The 13,980-nt window shown below is 29.9% G+C and overlaps 1 protein-coding gene across 1 annotated transcript in view; it reads left to right on the top strand.

Moving 5' to 3' along the window:
- LOC111715228 (band 7 protein AGAP004871) overlaps nt 1-12,537 on the top strand; it is a 47,386-nt gene extending 34,849 nt beyond the window's left edge. The window contains exons 4-14 of the mRNA XM_023490533.1: nt 25-107; nt 3,914-3,966; nt 5,079-5,135; nt 5,797-5,890; nt 6,266-6,321; nt 6,726-6,804; nt 8,546-8,648; nt 8,964-9,026; nt 9,991-10,052; nt 10,943-11,014; nt 12,488-12,537. Of these exons, the coding sequence (XP_023346301.1) occupies nt 25-107; nt 3,914-3,966; nt 5,079-5,135; nt 5,797-5,890; nt 6,266-6,321; nt 6,726-6,804; nt 8,546-8,648; nt 8,964-9,026; nt 9,991-10,052; nt 10,943-10,951 (659 nt within the window). The 3' untranslated portion in view covers nt 10,952-11,014; nt 12,488-12,537. The remainder of the gene's footprint in view (nt 1-24; nt 108-3,913; nt 3,967-5,078; nt 5,136-5,796; nt 5,891-6,265; nt 6,322-6,725; nt 6,805-8,545; nt 8,649-8,963; nt 9,027-9,990; nt 10,053-10,942; nt 11,015-12,487) is intronic.
- Nucleotides 12,538-13,980: the final 1,443 nt, after the last annotated feature.

The following is a 13,980-nucleotide window of genomic DNA, read 5'->3' as shown; positions in this document are numbered from 1 at the left end:
GTAGCTTGTATTTGACATTTTTAGGCATATTCTTTGTTCTGCCGTGTATTGAATCTTATCAGAAAGTGGATCTGCGAACCATTACTCTAGGGGTCCCCCCGCAGGAGGTAAAAAATACCTTTTCATGTTTTTTTCTCTTTTTTAACCCTTAAACCCTCACCTTCGCTTTTAGTTTTATCCTTTTGTTCGTTACATCGATTAGAACTACCGAAAGCAATTCGAAATTGCAACATTGTGTTCGAAATTTTCTAACACAATGTTATGGATAACTCACAAATTTTAATATTCTGTTAGAATTTCTTTCGGTAAATACGACTAACAAAATACTTCTTATGACAACAGTGCTTACCCCCCCCCCCCTTTATTTACAATTTTAGAATCATTATCATAAAAAGTTTTTGATTCAACTTTCCTTATACTGTACTGTACTGTACTGTACTGTAATGTTCAGAACTGTACTGTACTGTACTGAAATATACTGTACTGTACTGCACTGTACTGTACTGTACTGTACTGTACTTTACTGTACAGTACTGTACTGTACTGCTTGTCACTGTTTGGAAAATCTAAACGTTTTGTTAAAGTGTTGTATTGTTTTTGTTGATGTACTGTAACTTTACTGTAAATGTACTGCATGAATTTGTGCCAAATGCCAGACTCTTATCAGAACTGATGGTTTTATTCTGAACTTTAAACCACGCTTTTCAGAAATTATTCTTTTTTTAACTTTGTTTGAGCTGCAATTAGAATGAACAGCTGATGTCAAAATTCAAAATTCAAAGATTTAAAATATTATTCAATAAAAATTAATGTAATTAAGCGTTTGGACCGCTCAAAGGTGTTTGACTTCAAAGTTTAATGAATTTTTTTTTGAAAATGCTTCAACAATCTCAACGTTCAGTTGAGGAACAAACTTTCTCTTTTAAAACGTGACTCCTAAATTAAGACTTAGGTTTGAAAATAAATTTTTCTAAATTGTTAAACAGTCCCTTTTATTTTATTAAGTTGGTGAACAGCCCCATTAATTTTACAAAATAAATGACAGTCCCTTAAGTTTTTTTCTTAATTTGTGATGGGTCCCTTTAATTTTACTAAATTGTTGACAGTCCCTTTAATTTTACTAAATTGTTGACAGTCCCTTTAATTTTACTAAATTGTTGACAGTCCCTTTAAGTTTACTAAATTGGTGACAGTCCCTTTAATTTCTGTATTCCAGTTGATCACAAAAGATTATTATTATTATTATTATTAAAAATATTATTTCACCTTTTAATTAGTATTTTTTAAGTTGATTTATGATATTTTTGTTATTATTTTGATTTCCTTTTTTGCATTTTTGGATAATTTTTGTATTTTAAATATTTCTCAAACGATGATTATTTTTCAATATTTTCTTATTATTTTTTCAATAATTATTATTGCAGCTGATTACAAAAGACTTTGTAACCGTATCAGTAGACGGAGTAGTGTACTATAGGAACAAGAACAAATCATTCAATTAATCAATCAATCAATCATCATCTTTTATCTATCTATCTATCCATCTATCATTCATCAATTATTAAGTAGTCTTTTGCTATAATCTGTAATAGTAATTTTTTAGTTTTTTTATCACTTTTTTGGTAAATTTGTAATTCATCAAATTATTTTTCAAAGGGACTGAACAAATTTTTCTCACACAGTCCCAGTGTTTAAAAAGTTAGATCAACAGATCATGCAGATTCAATTTGAAAATGCATCAAAATACGTAATATATGATTACTATGTACGCATAAATTCAATAATATTGCGTCACCACAAATGCACTACTTAATTTCGACTCCTTTTAAATAATTGATTTTTTAAGATTTTTTTACAAATTTGACAAATTGTTATCCCAAGAATGTATTTGGAATTTCGGATTATTTTTTTAGTATTTGTAAAAAATCATCAAAAGCTAATTCCAAAACCTCGCCCGATCCGATCCGACTGCTGCACAGTTTCTTTTTTTTTAACCCCTCCTAAAAGAAGCAAATTTCAAAACCCCTTCTTTACATAAAACCCCGTCCATTTCTTCACCATACTGTACTGTACTGTACTGTACTGTACTTTACTGTACTGTACTGTACTGCACTGTACTGTACAGTACTGTACTGTACTGTACTGTACTGTACTGTACTGTACTGTACTGTACTGCACTGTACTGTACNTTATTACTAGTATTATATGATTAATATTAATATTATTATTATCATTACCATAAATTTGTTAGATATTTTAAACAATAATTAATTTCCTGAGTATGATTATTGTTTTTACAAAAAATTATTATTTTGATTAATATTATTATTATTACAGTTATTAACAAAAGACTCTGTAACGGTTTCTGTGGACGGCGTAGTATACTATAGGAATCATATAAATCCATCTAAACTAAACTATTTTATAAAACCTATACCATCACAGTCGATATAACTAGTGTCACAATCGATAGATGTAGTGTCACAACTGATATATGTAGTGTCACATTCGATAAATGTAGTTTCACAAATGATATATGTGTACCTTTTGTCACAATCGATATATATAGTGTCACAATCGATAGATTTAGTGTTGTAACCGATATATGTAGTGTCACATTCGATAAATGTAGTTTTACAAGCGATGTATGTGTACCTTTTTGTCACAATCGATATATCTAGTGACATAATTTAGATATGGAGAGGAACATGCAGCCGATTCTTTCGTTAAAGCTGTATATCAGCGTAAAAGAAAAAGAGATTTGTTTTCGCAAAGTATATATTGTGTTTCACGTGCTATATCTATCGTTACATGCGCTCTATCTATTGTTACATGTGCTATATATATCGTTACATTTGATATATTTATCATTACATGCGCTACATCTATCGTTACATGCGCTACATCTATCGTTACATACGCTACATCTATCGTTACATGTGCTATATATATCGTTACATGCGCTACATCTATCGTTACATGTGCTACATCTATCGTTTACATGTGCTACATCTATCGTTTACATGCGCTACTCTATCGTTTCATGCGCTACATCTATCGTTACATGCGCTATTCGAGCGTTCCATGTGCTACATCTATCGCTTACATGCGCTACATCTATCGTTCCATGCGCTACATCTATCGTTCCATGCGCTACTCGAGCGTTCCATGTGTTACATCTACTGTCACCATTGCTATATTTATTGTGACAGGGTAAACCAGATTTAAAATTCCATTATTGACTAAAAATGTTGATTTCGTTTTATATTTTCGTCCGTACCCTCTTCTCTTTAAATGTGTCAGTTCCCCCTAAATGTGTTAGTTGTTACCACTTCTTTAATGTATTTTCTTTTAATAATTTTTCATAAATTTTGCTAAATCTCTAGTAAGTGAATGATAATGGCGTAAAGTAGATGTAGTTTAAGATCTAAAGATATTCTAACACTAAAATCTTGAATAACATGTATTGAGCTAAATCTGGTTTTCCTCATCTCAATAGATATATCGATTGTGGTAAAGTAAACACTGTAAACAAGAAGCTCTAGCATTTATTTCGTAATATCGGTCTACCGAAATTAAAATGGCGAACATTCTGTTAGAAATTGTTAACAAAATGTGTAAAATTGCAAACATTCTGCTAGAAATTTCGAACATTCTGTTAAAATTATCGAACATTCTGTTAGAAATTATGAACAGTGTAAGGTTTAAAAACAGTGCATCCTAGTCGATTCATTACAAAGTCTTTTGCTAACCCCTGTAAATAATAGATAATATAGCGCATAATAATAATATGGATAATGATAATTGAAAACAAAATGATTATTTTGCATTATCATTATTTTTGATTATTATGAATGATTTTATTATTATTATAATATTATGATTGCTTAAATTTACGTTCATTCTGTTCCAGGTGTTAACAAAAGACTCTGTAACGGTATCAGTAGATGCTGTAGTTTACTATAGGGACCTTCTTCATCCATTCATTCATTCATTCATTCACGATCATTCATTCATTCACATTTATTCATCCTTACAGTCATACATTCATTCATTCATTCATTCTGTAGATTACTTTACGAACCTTCATCCATCCATCCATTCATTCATCCTTTCACATTCATTTATTCCTTATATCATTCATTCATTCACCCTTCCATTCACCTTCATTCATTCACATTCATTCATTTATTCCTTCATCCTCCCTTTCATTCATTTATCCTGTAGTTTACTACTGGAACCTTCACATTCATATTCACCTTCATTCATTCATGCCGTAGTTTACTATAGAAACCTTCATTCATCCATCCTTCCATTCATTCATTCATTCATCTTTATTTATCCTATAGTTTACTATATGAACCTTCATTTATCCATTCATTCACATTTATTCATTCACCTATTCATCCTCATTTATTTTCATCCTAAAGTTTACTTTAATATCCTTCCTTCCTTCATTCATTTAATCCATCTTCGTGTTTTAAAGCGCTTACTTCAATTATTCTTAATTGTCATTTTCCAAGAAAAAATTCATCATTGTACCAAAAACAATCACACAAAAATTTTAAAATTTATCGATTTAAAAATTGATGAGAAAATGAAGTCTCCTAATAATTTCTAATTCTTGCGACAAAATACATTAAAAAATCCCCCCCCCTTTCTACCCCCTTTCTACCCCCTTCATATCACTCAGATTAAGAGTTTTAAAAAAGTTTGTTAAGATGATAGACCATTAAAACTTTACTTAACTCAAAAGTATTTTTTTTTCATTAAACCAGCAATTGTTTTTAACCTTTTTTCCAACAAATAAAGAAATATTAGATTACGATCTTATCCAAAAAAAGCTTAAATGATAAATGAAGAAAAAAATGTGGTACTTACAGTTATAAGATGAACATATTTTTCATTTTCATCATTTATATTCATTTGCTGTCATCCACATTCATATATTACAATCTATAGTCATTTGCTGTCATCCGCATTCATATATTACAATCTTTATTCATTTATTGTCATCCATATTTCTATTCATTCCCCCCCCCCTTTGAGCCCATGGATGAATTATATTTGTTGACCAGAGTATCTAATGCGACAGTATCCGTAGCAAATGTCGAGAATGCCCATCATTCCACAAGGTGAGAAATTTTCAAACAAAAAAATCTGAACAAATTTAAATTTTTGTTGATTTACAAATTAGTAAGATATTTAGTACGTAAATGGTGAATTTTATAATTAAAACTGGGAAGTCTAGATTTTAGTTTTTTGAGATTCTATCAAAGTTTTATGAGCTTCTTTTAAAGTTTTTAAATGATTCTATCAATGCTTCATTAGATTCTATCAAAGTTGTATTAGATTCTAACATAATTTCAAAAGATTCTATTAAAGGTTCATTAGATTCTGTTGAACTTTTATGAGATTCTAATGATGTTTCATTAGATTTTATCACAATTTTAGCAGATCCTATCAAAGCTTTCAGTAATTCTATCAGAGTTTTTAGTTATTCTAAAAAATGTTGAGATTCTATAAAAGTTTTTAAGATTCTGTCAAACTTGTAGTGATTATATCAAACTTTTCAGTGATTCTAACATAGTATTATGAGATTCAATCAAAGTATGAGGCTATATTTTAATCCCAACTTGAGCTCAAAATGTTATAATTCAATAATAAAGAAATCCCAAGTAAATTCCGCAATTTTAGCATCCAGTCAGAACAATACTGTATTGTTCAGCCGGGTAAATAAAGTGATCAGACGGGAAAATAAAACGATCAGCCGGGACAATAAAGTGTTTTTTACAGGTTGTTGGCGCAAACCACTCTTCGAAATATTTTGGGAACCAAGAACCTTCATGAAATTCTTAGTGACAGAGAGAGCATTTCAGGGTCCATGCAGGTCACATTTTTAAAATTTGTTTAAACTTTTTTAAAAACTTTTTCTATCTTTATGACTTCGTGTCATTATTTTGACTAAATTACCCTCTTATGAAATAAAAAAAAATTTAATTATTTTACTAATCATTTTGCTGACTTTCTGTTGTTAACAGTATTATCTATCCATCTATCTATCTATCTATCTATCTATCTATCTATCTATCTATCTATCTATCTATCTATCTATCTATCTATCTATCTATCTATCTATCTATCTATCTATCTATCTATCTATCTATCTATCTATCTATCTATCTATCTATCTATCTATCTATCTATCTATCTATCTATCTATCTATCTATCTATCTATCTATCTATCTATCTATCTATCTGTAGACTGTACTGGATGAGGCTACTACTGCCTGGGGGATCAAAGTGGAGAGAGTAGAAATGTGAGTATAAATATTTAAATATTTAAAACAAAAAAATGTATAAAATGACAAGTATGATACTAATACTTATCGAATGCCTGTTTATGCTTAGTATGCCTGTTTTCCTGTTTGAGTACATCGCTAGAAAAAAAATTCTATCATCTTTTTCGTAGCAACTAACTCACCAAAAGTCGTCAAAAACTACTAACATTAACTGTCCGCAATATCGAACCAAATGTTCGTAATGTTGAATTAATTAATTTCCATTAAAGGCATGTCGTTTTAATTTCATCTGACTCTAAATTCGAAGAATGACATGCCCGATACACAGCGGTACCCTTTAAACCTAGAGATATCGTCGTTTTTATAGCTTACAGTCCCTTTAATATTTTCCTACAGTCCCTTTAATATTTGTTAATTTACAGCAAAGATGCCAGACTTCCAGTGCAGCTTCAACGAGCTATGGCAGCAGAAGCAGAAGCTGCCAGGGAAGCTAGAGCTAAGGTATCTATCTATATATCTATTTATCTATACATCTATTTATCAATCTATCTATTTCTCTATTTATCTATGTATATGTTTATAAATTTATATATATATATATGTATTTATCTATTAATCTATTTATCTATATATTTATTTGTCTTTTTATCAATTTATATATTGGTCTATTTATCTATATATCTCTTTCTATCTATTTATCTATTTATCTTTTTATCTATTTATGTATTTATCTATTCATTTATTTATCTATTTATCTATTTATCAATCTATAAAGCTTCTTATCTACTTATCTATTTATCTATTTATCTATTTATCAATTTATCTATTTGCCTATTTGTCTATATGCCTTTTTATCTGTTTATCTATCTATCCATTTATCTATGTATCTATCTATCAATATAAACGTCATTCTATGTATCCATATATCAAACTCTCCTATCTACTATCTACCTATCTACCTATCTACCTATCTACCTATCTTCATATCATGATGATAAACTGGGCTTCTGGGGAAGACAAATTATTTTTAAATGATTTTCTAGAAGCAGTTTTCGTTTTTATTCATAAACATTATTCATAAACATTATTCATAAACATTATTTCGCAATTTATCTCGAAATTACCACAAAAAATGTAGAAACAAAAGAACAACATTTTAAAGGAGTTGAACACTTGCATCAAACTCAAATTCTGTATTTCTTTTAACTTTACAACCTAATTTTAAGAAGTTAATGAATTTAATTTTAAAGAAGTCATAATTTAAAATATCAAAATTCTCCGACATTAAGTGAATTAATTAAGTTTAATAAGTTTTCGTTTTTTTAGGTTTAAAAGAGTTTATTCACTTTTAGTAATCCCTCTGAGTTTCCTGCAGTAGAAATGCTTAAGTCACTTTTAAAGAGAAATTACAATTGAAAATAATCAGTTTTCCAAATTATAAATATTGAAATCTAATTCAAACTTGATCAGGCAAACAGAATTGTGAATCGGACATTTCCATCTTTGCATGGAGGGTCACTTGAAATTACATTTTTTAAATTCATTTTGTTTGATATTCATATTAGGTTTGAAACCATGTCAATGTCATCCCAAATATTAATTTCCTCCAATGAGGTTTGTTAAACTTATAATGAGATTTGAGAACTATAATTTGACATATATCAGAAACTACAACATTGTAGTGTGTATTGTATAACTGTATACCTCCTTGTACTTCTTCCTAAACTGAACTGTCTGTTGTACTGTACTGCCTACTGGTACTACTTTCTGTACTGTACTGAAAATATAAAAATGTACTTTAAAAGAATATTTTTAATCGATGAGATTATAAAATTTAAATGTGCAACTCATTATCTTAGACCTTGGAAATTTCAAATTATGAATTCTGTTAGACCAAAAAATCTAAGGTTTGGAAGATTAGAAGATTAGAAAAATTGAGTTTGTGGCATAATTTAAATTCCTTTGTTTTTATATTGTACAAGGATTTGTATAGAAGTGGAAATATAATACTATTTGTGGAGCTTTGTTGTAGCAGAATTTTTTTGTTTTAGTTTTAAAACAAAAATAAGAAATTCCTCCCTTTGCTCATTTGTATTCGGGCCAACTGCCTTAATGTTGTCAACTTCCCCTGCACCAGAGATATTGGAGAATTTCAGGATTTATCTTGTATATACAGATATTGGAGGATTTATCCTGTTTTTACAGATATATATTTAACTTTTCTTAAATTATATATTTTTAGGTAATCGCAGCAGAAGGAGAACAGAAAGCATCAAGAGCATTGCGCGAAGCTTCCGAAGTAATTGCGGAATCTTCTGCTGCTTTCCCCCCTTATTTATCAACAGGTTTATTCAAGTTCTGCCGCATGAAAATATGCAAATTGAAAATTACAGATTTTAGTATTCTGCATATTTCATTTGCAAATGATGTGATGCATTAAAACCTTAAGAAGTGTTGAATCTCAAATTAATCTTTTCAACATTATTCATTTATTTATTTATTCATTTATTCATTTATTCATTTATTCATGTATTCATGTATTCATGTATTCATGTATTCATGTATTCATGTATTCATGTATTCATGTATTCATGTATTCATGTATTCATTTATTCATTTATTCATTTATTCAAAAATCTATTTATTCATTTATTTATCTTTTCAGACCCTGAATTCAATATCAGCGGAAAAGAACTCAACGATTATTTTCCCGCTCCCAATAGGTCAGTGTGTTTACTTTATTTTATTTTATTCGACTTTTTTTGCGCTTGCTCCCAGAGATTTCTCTTCACTTTGACATGGGAAGTTTTTGTGTTATGATGAAATTTTGAATATTCTCAAATTTGCAATAGTTGGCCAAGTGTATAAAAACTAAACCAGGAAAGTGACCAAAAACATCAATGCTACGGTTTCTTCTCAGTGTCCGCCATGAAATATATTCCTCCGCTATGTTTCTTTCCCGCATTTCTCCGCCATTTTGATTTTAAGATTTACCCGTGTTTCGTCTTCTTTACTTTTTGGTGCATTTTTCCAGCAAGAGTTGAGTTAACTAGTTCTATTTTTAGAAATTCTTTCTAAAATTTCATCTCCTGGGACTCTTTAAAGCTTTTAACTAAACTTTGTCCTCTGAAGTTGAGAATTTTAAACTTTTACCAATTCTACGATGTATTGTATTTTACTATATACTATACTTACTATAAGCTAGAAACTCAAGGACCTTAGGCCCAGCTACTCCTTGTGCTTAATTTCTAACTTTTCGGCCATTTTTCTTCTTGTCTGGGATGTAAACAAGTTTTTGAAACCACGAGAAAAAAAATCATAAAATCAGATAATTAGAATTTAAGGAGAGTAATCAGTATCTTTGTTATTCTTTTGTGTAATTAGACTATCACACCGCTTTTGATAGCTAATGCTATCTAATGACTAAAGTGTGTCACAAAAGATGGTCGACTTAAATTCAACGGATAACGTGTAGTGTACCCCCTTTTAAGTCGTTCATACCTTTATTTGTATTGCACTTGATCATATTAGAAAGTTAACGAAGATATTTAATTTCCTTTTACTAATCTTATCCAATTATTATGAGGTTGTCAATTGTATGTTTTCATAAAACTTATTTTTAAAAGTAAAGTAATGGCTGATACTGAATTTTTAAAATTAGAATTGATCAAATTTGATTTTTTTTAGATTTGATTACTCACCTTCTCAGTGGGAAAGGAGACAAGTCGGAGAAACCAGAAAAACCCAAGGAAATTATTGCTTGATTTTCCTTAATGAAATAGTTTGATCGATTGATCAAAAAATTGATTGGTTGATTAGTTCGTGAATCAATTGGTAAAATGATTTATTTAGACCATTATTACAAATAAAGTTTGGGAAAATAGAAATAATTGGGGCTGTGACAAAGGGGGCTATGTGGGCTCATCCCCCCCCCTTGGGTCAATTAAATCAATGGTCTTCAATGGGGTTTAATGCCCCAAAGGGTAATGAGCTCCCCCTGGACAAATGATTCACAAAATCAAAATGATCAAAAGTCTAAGAAAAAAGTTTATGTGAAATAATGAAAAAATGGGGGTAAAGGTATGAAATTAAATGAATAAGAATTGGATGAATGAAATAAATAAATAAGAATTGGATGAATAAATAAGAATGAATAAATAAGAATTGAATGAATGAATAAGAATAAATGAGTAAGAATCGGGTCAATAAATTAGAATAAATGAATAAGAATTGGGTGAATGAATAAGAATAAATGAATAAGAGCAGGATAAATGAATAAAAATAAATGAATAAGAATTGAATGAATAAATAAGAATAAATGAGTAAGAATCGGGTCAATAAATTAGAATAAATGAATAAGAATTGGGTGAATGAATAAGAATAAATGAGTAAGAACAGGATAAATGAATAAAAATAAATGAATAAGAATTGAATGAATAAATAAGAATAAATGAGTAAGAATTGGGTCAATAGATTAGAATAAATGAATAAGAATTGGTTGAATGAATAAGAATTAATGTGTGGTTCGATGCTTTTGGCAGATTTCTAAGGCGAGATTAATGAAAGTAACTTTATGCATGGATTCAATTCGAAATTTTCCATTTTCTAATTAGATATTCAAGCAAAGTTTTCCCGCCAGGATGAATAGATAAATAGGTGAATAGATGAAAAGATGAATAGATGAATCTGGAAATCCTATCAATTTAATTAGGCAACTTTTCAATCAGCTCTTTTCTTCTTTCTAAACCAAACTCAACTAAAACCAAACAAACCCAAAACAAATTAAACTGAAGCCAAACAAACCCAAAACAAATTAAACTAAAACCAAACAAACCCAAAACAAACTAAACTAAAACCAAACAAACCCAAAACAAATTAAACTAAAACCAAACAAACCCAAAACAAACTAAACTAAAACCAAACAAACCCAAAACAAATTAAACTAAAGCCAAACCAAACCAAATCCAACTTATAAAACCAACCCCAACTTAACTAAAACCAAACCAAACTAAACTAAAACCCAACAAAACTAGATTGAAACAAAACCAAACGAAACTAAAACCAAGACAAATCAAACAAAAACCCAACTATAATAAAACCAAAACATTACAATCTAAAATCAAATCAAACCAAAATAAACTAAAACCCAACCAAACTGAAACTAAAACCAAACTATAATAAAACCAAAACAAACCAAACTAAACCAAACCAAATTAAAACAAAACAAACCAAACTAAATTAAAACTAAAAGAATCTAAAGCCAAAGCAACCAAACTAAAACAAAACCAAAATAAACAAAACCAAACTAAACTAAAAGCAAACCAAACTAAACTAAAACCACAACAAGCTAAACTAAAACCAAACAAAATTAAAATTAAAACTAAACTAATCTAAAACCAAACAAGACAAAACTAAAAACCAAACTAAAGTAAACTAAAACCAAACCACACTAAACTTAAACCAAAACACACCAAATTAAAACCAAACCACACCAAAATAACACCAAACCAAACTAAAAGTTAAACCAAACTGAAATAAAACCAAACCAAACTAAACCCAAACAAAGCAAACTAAACCAAACTGAAGCAAACCAAACCAAACCAAACTTATCTAAAGCCAAACTAATCCAACTGCAACCAAAAAACCAAACCAAAGAAAACAAAATCAAACAAAACAAATCAAGCAAACCAAAACAAACCAACTACAACAAACCCAACCCAAACTAATGAAAAAACGAAACAAAAGTAAAATAAATAAGTTTTTTACTAACAGAGGTTTTTGGCAAAACGGCACGAAATTGAAAATTGAAATCAGAAATTAAGAAAAATGGGTTCAATCATACTAGAAATTAATTCAGGGGGCAAAATAAAAATTTTTGAAAGTTGCGAAAGATATGTAATTATTCTAGAGGGAGGAAGGGGGTGTCACTCTTCCTGTGCCCCCTGCCTACCCCTAACCTGTGTAATACTGAACATTTTGTTTGCTAAGGCAACTACAGAGGTTTTGATATGATGCCAACATTTTTCTTCAGGTTTTGTATAATCCGTCAGCCTCGACTGTCAGTCAAAAACCTCCGTTTTCTCCAATTACTCTTGTACACAAGATTCAAAGTTGGGATAAAATCCTAGCTTTGAAGTTATGTCTGTATTAAACTTTATATTTTTGCTGAAAAGTTGAATTTTAGAATATTTATATATAGAGAGAGAGGTGTTATATTTATCCCACAACACAAAGGAAATTCAAGATGGCCGCGCATTTTCAAGCAGCGCATAAATCAAAAATGCCGCAATTTGTAATAATTTCCCGCCAAAACTTAACTGATAAATGGTGCAAGTTAGAATTACAGATTAGAATTTCTTCAGAACAACAGAACAACTAGCTTGTCAGAAATGATTCATTTGAATGTCCTGTTCAGCCCATTTCAGTCCTTTTCTTCTATTCTGTCCTTTCATATCTTCTCATCAATGAAATTTATAAAAATTATTTTTTATGTACGCCTACTAGATTACCTTTAATCGTACCGTACATCAGTACATAAGACTTGCACCTTACAAATCAAAACCTGCAAAAATTCTTAGCTCGCCCTATTGCAAATTGTAACGAAATCCTCGTAGTGAGAACCAGAAAAACTCTGGAGTAGGAATACGACTTTTAGACTTCAGTTGTGACTTTCAGCTTTAGATAGCCTAATAACAGTGTAAACAGACCCATTTTACTTAATAAGTGATTTGATAAGTTACTAGTAAAACTATACTTGCTTTTTAACAACATCAAATAACCCTAATTATTGCTCTAATGTCTTCTTCCTATTCCACTTTTTTCTGGTTTTCATTGTAGTTTAAAATTTGGCAAATTAGTTGGTAGGAAATGAGCAGAGTTATGTAAATGCCTCGTAAAATTATGTGCTTTCCCTTCCCTTTCCATTTATCCTTGCATTTATCCAATCCTATTCTATCGTTGAAGTTCCCCTTGAACAAATTGAGTGAAAAATCTTATTCCAATATTGAAATATTGAAAATATTGGTAACTGTACTATACACTTACTGCAGTGTGTACCGTAGATCATTCTATATTGTTCAAAATTCTTTAAGAACATTTTAATCATTTGAAATTCAATCTAAGTTTGGATCAGACCTAATCTTGTTTAATATTATATCTAGAGACAGAATGGAACCCGGCCAGTTTAATGGAACTGCAGTAGGACAATTAATATCAAACCAGTTTACAAATGAAAGAAACATAATAAGTTTTCCTTTTCCCGCCATTTTTTTCATGCCGCCATTTTCCCCCAGGCCGCCATCTTGAATTTTTTCAGAATCCTGATTTGTTCTTCTTGTGATAGAGAACATACAAAACACTGCAGGGGTTGAACGTGTTCAAAATCCAGTACATAAAGCATGTACAGGATATTGTGTTCTTTAGAACACTCAGCAGATCCAGAGGCTTGAACTGCAGTACAATATACTGCAATTGTACACTTCAGTGCACAATTTATAATCATGTGTTGTAAAGGTGTAAGAAACAGTATAAAATGACAATTGCACGAAAACTATAAAAATCCTCGAAATTGCTGCTTCCTATCAAGCTCCTCCTGTAGAAGTACAGCTTCAAATCAACAAAGAGACAAACTTTGAAATTAATCAGTTGCACGTTTTTATAAAAACAACCATTGAAATC

Source organism: Eurytemora carolleeae, unplaced genomic scaffold (assembly GCF_000591075.1).
Source record: "Eurytemora carolleeae unplaced genomic scaffold, Eaff_2.0 scaffold769, whole genome shotgun sequence".
NCBI lineage: Eukaryota > Metazoa > Arthropoda > Copepoda > Calanoida > Temoridae > Eurytemora > Eurytemora carolleeae.
The sequence above is the reverse complement of the archived record's forward strand: the minus strand, read 5'-3'. Positions and strand labels throughout refer to the sequence as shown.